Source organism: Natator depressus, chromosome 2 (genome assembly GCF_965152275.1).
Source record: "Natator depressus isolate rNatDep1 chromosome 2, rNatDep2.hap1, whole genome shotgun sequence".
In the NCBI taxonomy this organism is placed as follows: Eukaryota; Metazoa; Chordata; order Testudines; family Cheloniidae; genus Natator; species Natator depressus.
Window position 1 is genome coordinate 176,603,989 of NC_134235.1, and position 12,216 is coordinate 176,616,204.

General features: G+C 39.7%; 1 protein-coding gene across 1 annotated transcript in view; it reads left to right on the top strand.

The window, feature by feature from the left end:
• TBX20 (T-box transcription factor 20) overlaps positions 1-12,216 on the top strand; it is a 49,674-nt gene that overhangs the window by 15,634 nt on the left and 21,824 nt on the right. The window contains exons 5-6 of the mRNA XM_074945356.1: positions 2,533-2,691; positions 8,073-8,149. Coding sequence (XP_074801457.1) covers positions 2,533-2,691; positions 8,073-8,149 — 236 coding nt within the window. The remainder of the gene's footprint in view (positions 1-2,532; positions 2,692-8,072; positions 8,150-12,216) is intronic.

Consider the following 12,216-nt stretch of genomic DNA (forward strand, 5'->3'; position numbering starts at 1 on the left):
AGGGTTCTTTTTCTGAAACAAAATCCACCTGAAGTGAAGAAATGTTCGTTTTTAATTTTAAGCTTAGCATTTGTTTTTCTTCTCTTATTCTGAGACTTCTGGACTTGTATCCTTAATATACACAACAACAGTGATGGCACTATTTGTATTCAGTCTATGCACTGGGCAGTAGTCTTTTCATTGTGTGCATGACATAAAGTTTGTTGCAAGGAAACACACAGTAAAACTCTGCATTTGTATGTGTCTCTGGTTTACATCTTAGAACTAAGAGTAATTATAGAGATAATGTGTTGAACACTTTTGTCTTTCTTTCTATTTCTGGAACGTTTGTGAATGATTTTTCTCAAATTTATTTTAAAAAGCTGGTAAAATTTTTCACAAATTTCATATACTTTATGGCTTGCTACTTATGCCTTGCTGTGATTGGTTACATATATCACATGGTATTATTTCCATTCCCTGATTAGATCAGCTCTGAGTATAACTCTTGCATGGCATTTGTGCTAGAGAAACTTGATTGCATGCGCGTTCCCAGAAAATGCACACACAGGGTATCAACGTGGCTTATGAGTAATCATTTCAGCTGGGATTTTCAAAGTAGCCTATGGGAGTTAGACACTAACTTTCTTCAATGGACAATGGGTGCCTAAATCACTTAAGCTACTTTGAAAATCTCAACCTATAAATGTGAATAAATATTAGTGGACACTTATTTGCAGTATTCACCCAGCTCTAATATTTACGAGCCTTGCCACATTCACTGTTCATCTAATACATACATGAGTAGACTTGTCTCTGTCTGGCATACACAGAGTAGTATACATGTGCACCTAAGGTATATGCACTTGTGTGTGGCAGTACGGGGGGGAGGGGAAGAGGTGTAAACAACTACAGACACAAAGAAGGGGGGTGCGATCAAATAAATTTGAGAACTACTGACTTAAACTATCATTCATATCACTTTTGAATTGGGTGCAGAGTACAGTGTTTCTTTATGGCTGATGCGCTTCATGAACCAGGTTGATTATGAAAGTTTTGTATGCAAGAAGAGAGAGGGGCACTGAAATGCACTAACTGGAGGGCTAAGAGTGACACACAGTTGGGAGTGGATAAAGAAGACAAAAGAGCAGTGAGGTGAGAAACTCTGGAGCAGCCTAGGGGATGGAAGGGGAAGTGGGAGAAGGGCAGAGAAGTAGATGAGGTGATGTATTGTGCAGTGTCTTGAAGGTGAGAGCAAGGAGCTTGAAATCAATGCAGAAATAGAGTGCAAGCCAGAGTCAGGAAGAATACTGAAATGATAAACGTTTGCTTACTACACAAAGCACTAAAACGATGTCTCATTCTCATGATGATTGTAATGCACTAAATTCTGCTCTCCATTGCACATGTGCATCCCCACTGAAATCAGAGTACAAGTCAGAGCAGTACTTGGCCCAATGGGAGGAGAAAAAGGTACAGTAGGAATCGACTGATGTAACACAGCTGATGCAAGAGCACAGCTGTAATGCAATAGGTAACCTGCATTATTTACTGAGTTATCAAGAAAGACTGTGTTTCTCCTGTTGACTTTCAGTTTAACACTTTTCTTTGAATGTAGATCGGCTATTCCAGATGATGTACTGAATTTCCTGTGAGCTCCTTGCAGCCCTGTAAAACGGAACTACCTACCCAATCCCACTGCCAGTTTAGTCTCAAAACTGTGATTATATCTAGAATGAAAAATGGTGCAAACCTAACTCTACGTTTCATTTTTATATTCTAGTATTGTGATTAGAAACTGGGCAAATAGAACTCAGCCCGATGCCAACGGAAGTGAATGGGTGTCTTTCCTATGGTTTCAGTGGGCACTGAAGTCAGTTAATTGGAGGATTAGACAAGAATGGATTTTTTTCCACAAGCAAATATTAATGAAGAAAAACGGCAAAATTTGCAACAAATATTCCCTTTGATGCGTTACTCATGGTCCTCCTCTGCTTTTTGATTTCTGTTAGTTTAGCAGTCAGATTTGAGTATATAGGACAAGCTGCTTTAAAAGCCAGGTTTGCACCATAAGGACCTGATTTATTTTTCCAAAGGGGCCACAAGCGGGCATCATTTTGTGTGTGTTCACAACTTTGTAGTTGCCCACTCCTGTGTGTACACTTTTCAAGCACTCAAACTTGCCTAGGCAGTTAATAACTTCAAACACCCTTGCACATAAGTGATAGAATGTGCACATGTCAAACCTAGCTCCTGGATGAACAAGTGTTAATTCTTGGAGAGAGTGTGCTCAGGAATTTTGCGCACGCATAAAAGGAGGCCATTTTCTGAAATTTATGCCTTAATGGCCTGGTTATCAGAAGTGAGCACCCACTGAAGTCAAAGGAAGCGGAGGCGCTCAGCACCTCTGACAGTCAGCTCCTACGTATCTACATTTCTGCTGCCATGGTGTAGCCCTGTAACTTTAATGTGCACTGGCTTTTTACAGTCATGTTCTGTTCAAGTTGTCTTAATCTTAAACTCAGGACAACCTTTTGTAACTCTTTGCTTCAGATCATTTTGAACTCCATGCACAAGTACCAGCCCAGGGTGCACATCATTAAGAAGAAAGATCACACTGCCTCCTTGCTAAATCTGAAATCTGAAGAGTTCAGGACGTTTATCTTTCCAGAGACGGTTTTCACAGCAGTCACTGCCTACCAGAATCAGTTGGTGAGTGTGATGCTAGATCATTTTTAGAACTCTCATTAACTTGTCTAAAGTTCTGTGTGTTAATAAATTCCCCCTTTTAATTCAGCATAGACGTCTCTGTGATGTTAGAGAGCTCGCAAGGACTTTTTTCCTCTCTTTGGGCCTGATCCTGCTCGCTTGCCATTCAAGAGTAATTCGTATATACATGTGTACTTCTAATAACCACAGGTGCTGGAAGTAGGGGTGCGGCCCAGCTTGACGTGGTTTCCATTAAATCCAGGGTTTACAGTTTGGTTCAATGGCTCTCAGCACCCCCGCCATACAAACTGTTCCAGCGCCCCGGTTAATAACGTCAATGGATTAATAGAACAACAGCTACTCATAGAACAATAAGAATTATTCACAAGTAAAGGTTACAGAAACAAGCCTTTTAGTTTGAATCTTTATTTCTACGTGTATAAAGCTGTGGCCCATTATTGTTTAGTACTTTTCAAATTAACCCTTTCAGTTCACCTTGGGGCTGTTCCAACTTCCAGTGATCCTATGTCAGAGAGCTTTTGGCTGAGCTATATCCTGGCTTGGATGTATTGACTGATGGGACTTTAAAAATTAACTAATTAAGCTACAAGGGTAAAATGTAAGGGAAACAACCCAGAAATAGGCCTTTCTCACACTGGCTAGATAATACCAGTTATACATTTGAATATCAAACTGGTACGCCAATGAGTAACATCCACAAAATGGACTAGGATCATAACAATGGAGCCTGCTTTTAACATTGGATGTAATAAGTAAACTTAGGAAGTTTGTAAACAATTGGATGAAAACACTTCAGTGGGAATTGGATAAGGCCTTTAATATTGAAGTCAATAGAAAGACTCCTATTGACTTCTCTGGGCGTTGGATCACATCCTAAAAGAGAATAGCTAACACACTAGCTAACTTTCTTTCCTACGTTAAAAACGTTTAGATTAGTAATGTGCCAGATACCTTCCCAGATGTTTGGACTGTATGATCACAGACTCAGAGTACTCTGTCTAAAATGTACAACATTTCCTAACAGAAAACAAAACTTCCAGTTGCGGGAAATGGAATGAAGCTACTGTGTGTTGTAGAGAATAAGCAATGTAAATAAATATTGTACTGTACCTTAGGCACCTCTTTAGATCATATTCATAGAGTGTAAGGCCAGAAGGGATCACTGGCTCATGTAGTCTGACCTACTATTTTAAAAATTCTTTCTCTAAGGATATGACTTGGAGTTCTTACAGTTATGACATACACCAAACCTAGCTTAATATCTGCCCCAGAGCTCAAAATGTTTCCATTTAAACTCACATTTATAACTGAATGCAAAAGAAAATTCGTCATGCAGTAATCTTGATAGTACACCAGCAAGAAATTTGTTTAGAAAAGGGCGTTCAGTTGACTTTCTGTAGAAATCAGCCAAATTTTAAAAATCCAATTTAAAACTGGAATTTACTTCTGTACAATAGATTGGTGCTTATCACTGACATTTAGATCATGGCCATTTCTAAACAAAACTTCCCTAAGTACATACAATGAATACTGCAAAATTTCTCAATGGAACATCTCTGGAACCCCTAGATATTGATGCTGTCATTCTATTTATGACTAATGAAAATGGAACATTTTTTCATTTCTGCCATTTCTTTCCTTGCTGTTTTAAGGGGGGTTGATTACATTTCTGCAGGTTATTAGATAAAAGCTAAATACATTACACTTTCAACAAACTATCTCATATTTTAAGATTTAAAGGGCATACATTTGTTTAACAGTCAAACCACTGCTACAGAGTTGAATTGTAGGTCAAATTTCATTTTTAAATGCTTTCTAGCAGATGTTCTTCTGATTGTTTGTGAGACAGTCTCTGAGGATAAATGTTATTTCTATGTGAGATCAGAAATGGTTGTGAGTCTCATGTGGAATGGTTTCAAAGTAGCAGCCGTGTTAGTCTGTATCCGCAAAAAGAAAAGGAGTACTTGTGGCACCTTAGAGACTAACAAATTTATTTGAGCATAAGCTTTTGTGAGCTACAGCTCACTTCATTGGATAGGACAAGTTTCACTCGGGGGATGTCATACCAAGTCATTAGTATTAGAGAAATGGCAATCTGATTAGCACAAAAATAGATTTAAGTCGGTTTCCCTCAAGATTCCTGGATTCATAGATTCCAAAGCCAGAAGGGACCACTGTGATCATCAAGCTGCCCTTCTGTAGAACACAGGCCATAGAACTTCCCCCAAAGAATTCCTGGAGCAGATCTTTTAGAAAAACATCCAATCTTGATTTAAAAATTGTCAGTGATGGAGAATCCACCTCGATCCTGAGGAAGTTGTTCCTATGGTTGACATGATTTGCCCAAACCTACACAATGTGTCAGTGTCAGAACTAGTGGTTTCGGGAGGAGTCCTGTCCCAAATCGGGCTGAAAAATCTAAATCTCAAAATTTTTCATGAGCCTGGCTTGGATTAATTGAAACATGTTGTTCCGATTTTGACCTTTTTAAAAAAAATATAACCTCCCCCCTAAAATTTCAAAACAAAAAGTAGCTTTGGACCAAATTATTAAACTTTTCATACCAGAAATGTCAAAACGGGACATTTTGACAAATTTGAACTTTATTGTAAACCTGTTTTTGAATTGGGAGATTTGTCGAGATCAACCCTTTTCTATGCACCGTTTCGGTTTTGAAAATCAGCATTTTCCAAAGGGAAAAAACATCAGAACATTCCCAACCAGCGCTAGTGATGATCATTTATTTGCATTATGGGAATGCCTAATAGCCCCAGCTGAGATTGGGGCCCCATTGTGCTTGAATAACCCATACTAACACACTATAACTCCTGGTCCTCATAAACCCACATAGTAAGAGTCAGTCCCTGCCCCCAAATGCTTGAATTCTAAACAGACAAGGCAAGGAGTAAGAGAGGAAACAACAGCACAGAGAGTTGAAGTGACTTGCTCAAGGTCACACAGCAGGTCAGTGACAGAGGGTGAAATCCAGACCACACTGAAGTCAATGGGAGTTTTGCCATGGCCATCAATGGAGCCAGGATTTCACCCCAAGTCTCCTGACTGCAGTCCAGTGCACTATCTACTAGACGAGGCTGCCTATATATTTGTAGTTCTTAGTTCCCAGACTTGTTGTAGTCAGATCACTAGACCACACCTTGCATTTGAATAATGTAGATAGCAACTTGAAAAAACCCCATCAGTCCTCCTTTGCTTCCCCTAGTTTTCATAAACCTTCCCTCCCACTCCTCTGACTTCCTGCCCGGAAGAGTGGTCTCTCAGAATCAAGAGTCAGATTTGGCTGTAATCTTCTCTGGTTTCAGATGAGTCACCCAGCACTAATATATCCTTGCTCTATGAAAGCATGTGAACATTCAGGGAGTTGGAATTGCTTGTTTTAATTTCTGAACCTTCAAGGCCCATTTTTTAAGCAACGTGGTGACCAATATACCACAGGCCTTTTACGGGGAGGCCAGGATGAAATTGGTGATGATTCTTCAGTGGTGCTAATCTCTGTTAACACAGGAGATTCTGAGTTCCCTGGACTCTCATTGGCTTCAACTGGAGCTGATGGCACTCACAGCTTTGTGAGAGATGATCAGGCTTCAGACCCTTGCTTCCAGTCGCCTTTTAATTCCATCAGGGCAAAATATATTTGGCAAATCTAATTTTTGTTGCATCCTTCCAAATTTCAAGCACAGAATCTGCCTATTGAAAGCAGAAGTACAGATTTGATCAATTTTGTCACAAAACCAATTGAAACCACCAATGACAATTTTGGGCAGATGGGTACACAAAGAATTCTTTACAATGGCTCAGCAGGCAGTATGACAGCAGGGGACAAAATTTACTGGACAGTATAACTCAAATAAATCACAGGAAGGCAAATCCATCCCCGGTGTAAGCCAAAGCAACTCTATTGGTTTCTCAGGATGACTGCGGTTTTTCCTTTAAAGTCTTGAAGAGCCGGGGATATCTTGGCCAAAAGAGCGTCTCTCCTTATCCTGTTCCTCCCCCTTACCACACTCTTACACCCACATGTTACACGACTATATAAATGGATTTGGATGGAGCATTATTGGCAGAAAATGGCACCTGCATCTGCTTGCATAACATAATTTTGCTATAAGATCAATACATATTTAAAGAGCTCCTAGACAAGTTTTAATCACATTAAATGGCAACAAACACAAATTCTATCTTTTTTCCCCACAGTTGCTTCTGGAACAAAGCTCCTGCCTATTATGTTCTGTTCGTTGCATTTTCTGGTTTCTTTGTCTTCTCTAATAATGCCTATAAGGTCCATAGGGGTGTTTATGTTCTATACATATACAGGGCCCGATCCTGAGAGGTGTGGAACACATTCAGCAGCTCTGAGGATCAGGCCAGGAAGGCTTGGAGTTCTCAAAGGAAGCTTTCTTGCACATCTCTTTTGAAAATGAGAGGCTGTTGCTGTTTAAGCCAATAGCTGAATTTGAAGAAGGGGAGAAAGTTTTTGGTTGTAAGATATCCAATCTCGTAAGACTGTAATTGTTTTAATAGGGTCACTCTTTTAACTCAGCCTTACCAAATCTGGTTTTAACTGTGACATTTTCCCCCGCCTCTGTACAAAACAGTGCCAGTGTCTCTGTGTGTGGTTTATTAGGCTCGGCTTGGACCAGTTATATTAAAGTCAAAATTGTCGGGGCTGCTTGAGACAATGCTTTAAAATCAGCAGGGCCAGCAGGTTGTGGGCCCCTCCCCCTCCAAAGTAGGTTGCAATGCCAATGTAGTGTTTACTGCTCTTGTTTCAGTGCTGCATGTATGACCTGTTTTGGGCTGATGGAGATTGTTTTGGAGACAATAGCTTGAGACTCCTGTAGAATCAAAATATTTCCCTCTTTACCATAGCCACATATGGGGCACCTCACAGGCTCCCCCTGCTTCTGTTTAAATCTACTGTTCCCCTAACTTCCTCCATCAATACACACAACCCTTTTGGACCCATGACCTAGCCCTGCCTTGTCAGTTATCATGACACTGGACTTTGGGACAGATGCCAGAAAGGAAGCCTGATTTATCCTCTCACTTACATCAGTTTTACACCAGTGTAATGCCATTGACTTCAGTGGAGCGACTCCTGATTTATCCTGGTATGAGAGGAGACTCAAACTTTGAATCTTGAGCTTTGACGCTGGTGGTGCCAATTCAGTGGCTTCACAGAAGCCCCCATATTTGCTCAATCCAGTCCAGAGAGTAGTCATAAAAGAAATGGGAATGTGGATACACGTAGCTGTGAGGTCATGGGGATGGATTGGTAGAAACTTTGTACACTGCAATACCTTGGTGCCACAATCATGTTGTGTTGCTCTTTTCTGTGTTTCCAGATAACCAAGCTGAAAATTGACAGCAACCCTTTTGCTAAAGGATTCCGGGACTCTTCCAGACTCACTGATATCGAGAGGTAATGGGGACTTTCTGTTTACTTTCCATGCAGATAAGATAAAGAGAAGAGAGAGTTTGTAGGAAAAAGCATCCTTTCAACTCCTGAGAAGCTGTGCATTTTTAACTTTATCTTGTTGCATATAGTAAGTCTCCTCCACCTCCCTTAAAAATGCTTATAAAACTTATGAAGACAGAGCTGTTTTGAGCCTTGACAGCTGCTCCAGCTGAGTCTGATCTATTCCTCTCTCTGATGCTGCTTCTTAAAGGGGTCACTTTTATGGCTTCCATTTTTCTTAAACTGCAGAATGCAAAGCATCCTTCTTATCGTGCCATTCAGTCCTATTGAAGGTGTTGAGCTGGGCCTTCGGGAAATGTGATCTATGGTACTGTAAAAAAAAAAAAAAAAAAAAAAAAGCCCTTGTATTGTCCACTGTTCCCCAAAAGGAAAAAGAAAATGAGTGCTTTCCAAAATATACTGTTAAAACTGCATTAACATTTCTGCCCCCTTGGCTCCTAGCACTTGGTGTAGCTTTCATGTGACCCGTTTTAGAAGTCCCAGATACGGAAGTCAGCAAGTGCTGCTGTCAGGACAAATCCATAACCCTCATTTTGATGGCAGAGATACCACTTTTGTTTAATTTGAGATTGTAGTGCAAGCTTCATTCTGGGGGAGAATGTGTCTGGAGACTGCTATGAAGTTTGTGTCTATGAGTTGCCTCTGTAGTCAGTGGATACTTAGCCTTGATGCTAATGATGAGGGCATTAACACAGACCCATGTTGGGTGCGAAGGACTAGGAAATAAAGATCAGTTCCTTATGAGTGCTCCTTTAGGTCATGCCTTTACTAGACAGAGCCATATGTAAACTAAAATTTTGGCAAAAATGGATCAAATTAAGCCACCAGACTCCTTCAGTCTGGAAGAGGATCTTACCGAGAACTGAAGGAGGTGGTTACAGCACTTTCAAAATTTCCTAGAAGCAAGTGATACTGGGAAAAGACTGAGAGAATGAAATCCTCTAGAGTCTACACTCCTATGTGCGGCTGGCCCAGAAGCACTGATGATCTACAGCAGTGTTTTCCAACGACTGGTCCATGGATCGGCGTCGGTCCCTAAGATCTCCCTGTTACAGTTTAGGAAGGCAGCAACCTGGTATCAAAAAGATTGAGAAACATTGATCTATAGTTCATCCCTGTGTGAGCCTGAAGGGGATTGCAAAGTGCTGTCTGAAATCATTACAAAATGTCAGGAATTCTTTGATCCCAGCAAGAATATTACTTGGGGAAAGGCACATGTATTGTCTAAGAAACTGGCTGTCAGGCAAGATCATTGACTATTAGCTTTATTACATAGGTATGTAATGTAAGTCATGTTACTTTAAACAGACGGGTGAATTAGAGGTTGAATTATGTGTGGTATAATGGATAATTAGGGCAAAGAACAGTTACTGTGATAAATGGTGTTTGCATAACACAGGAAATATGTGCAGGGCTAGTGAAAACTGCTTTCCAAATGAAAGTCTTAGTAAGCAGTGAACAAACTGAAGTGCATCTAATTAAAAAAGCATACCGTGGCATAATGACAGCAGACTAGGGTAAACAAATTGCAGTGACCGGATTTGTTTGACAAGTGATAGTAGGAAGAGCAGAGGACTACCACATGATCCCTTTCCAACACGAAATGTGATCATCTCAAACAGGGAATCCAAAAGGCCCAACAAGAGCATGAGAGAGTAATTCTGAATAGGCAGCCAACAGAGAATGCTTCGGCGCCTCCAGGCATATAAACGGATTGGGACTATAGAGAGGAAATTGCTGGCTGTGAAGGGAGTTTTTACAAAGGACATCCAAAAATAACAGCACATGGCATGTAGTCAGGGAAGTCGAGCATAATCCACGGTGCCATTTTGATTATTGAGAAGTGTGAGAACAGAGCCTGAGACAGCCTATCCTGGTCAGGCATGAATGCTGCCATCAAAGATAAGGTATCCAAGTGTAATACCACGTGTAATACAAGTGGAAACCTTGAAGCCACAGGAGATTCCTGATTTTCCTTTAGTCCATGGCAGGCTCACATCTATTTTTCAATTAAATGGGAAAGAGTCCATCTTATTAGTGGCCTATGGCATTTTAAAAATTACACTGGTGCACAACACATCAAGTAGCAAAGTAGTAAAAGCGTGACACACAAGAGTGCTGATAAGAGACAGGTTGAGGTTTTTTATTTATTTCCTATCCTTATTCTAATGGATCAGAACTGTAAAAGGTTTTTTCTGTTCATAGACATTAAAATACCCAAGCATGTTACAATAGGAAATGTAATGTCTATAAGTGTTACTTCTGTAAGCTGCACATCTGCAATCATAGTATAGTATGTTTTTATAAGAGCCAATGATAGCACCATCAAAAGCAGGGGTAGTCTATTTTTTGTCAAGGTCCAACTTTCTTGGTCAAGGTATAGTCAATGTCCAGACTCCAGGGAAAATAATAATGATAAAATACTAAGTAAATAAAAACATTTTGGGGTCTGTTCAAAAGCACCTAGTGGTCCGGATTTGGCCTCTGGTCCACCTATTGACTACCCCTGGCCTAAAATGACAGCTAAATAAGACAGACAGAAAGAAAAAGAAATAGGAAAAATAAGATCTAGTGATCCCATGCAATGGAGAATAAAGCAGTATAAATTTTTTCATATTTGACACCCATTAAAAGTCATGCATTACAATATTTTAGGCAATAGATTGAATGATGCAATTTGAGTTTTGTCTTGCTATAATAATAAATAGCTTCAACATGGCCACCACTTGAAATAAACAATATTGTTGTTGTATTTCTATGTCCTGGAGAAGAATATGCAAGGTAAATACACATTCACACATCTCTTTATAGTTGAAAATGTGACTAGATGTTGCAAGTAGATTTTCCAGTCAATGCATGGGATTCCCAAAGCAGATATGCATACAGTGCATGCATGAATAAATTGAAATGTTGCACAGTGATCTTAATGATCTCCAATCTGTGAAGCATCCCATGATGTAAGGGCCAAAAGAGCACTCATTCATCATCAGCTGCAAGTTTTCAGGATGACTTAAGTAGTGTGAAAGTGGACAAAGCTTTGGATTTCATTTCCAGGTATTTAAGTCTGCTTTTTCCTAAACAGCCTGTGGGGAGGGAAACAAATCAGATCAATTGATCTTTAGAGACCTAAAGAAATTAAATTAGTCTGGAGTCAGTTACTGCACTAAACCATCTAGTAATTGGATTGCTCCTTGTTACTGATTGAAAACAGCCCCTATCTGTAACAATATAGGGAGCTTTTCTTTATAGTAGATCTGAGAGAAAAACACATCTTTTTATGACATGATGACAGAAATTGCACTTTTCTAACCTAATTGAATATGATTTTATAAATATGTGACTTTAACGATTTGAAGTTTCCTGTTCCAGATTTACGATCACTATGTAGGAAATCCAAACTGAAAATGCCTTTAGGATTGAATCTGTTTGCATTGTACATATTGAAGTTACAACAATATAAATAAGGACAATGGAGTGTGCAAAATGGTATAGACTTTGGGCACCTGTAACTATTGATATTAGTATACTTGCTCTCATTTCTATTCAAATAATTGAGCATAGTCTTCTTTTCCTGGTAGCTTTCCATTCATAACTTTTATCGAGTAAAAATGTTCGGTGGCTGGGGTATATTTCAAATTTACACATTTAGGATGTGAGATTCCTTTGTAATCATTAGAAGTGAACGAAGAGACTCTATTCTCTTTCCACAAATTACTTTTTGTGGCAATCTATCTACGCTTACTCTGGGCAGAATTTATCCAGGCACTGTGTCTTAGAAAAATCACTGACTCACCCACTGACACTGGCCCTTTTTATTTATTTTTTTGTCTTCGATACTTGCTCTGTTGTAGGTTGGTTCCTTCAGCTGGTGCCTTTAAAAAGTTAAATTTCACAAAAAGTATCACACTGTGGTATATGACGTACCATGGTGTCACCCATAGTATATCAGACACTGTGGTGTGGTCACGGTTGGTGAATGCCAGGGGTCAAAGTAACTTAACGGACTTACT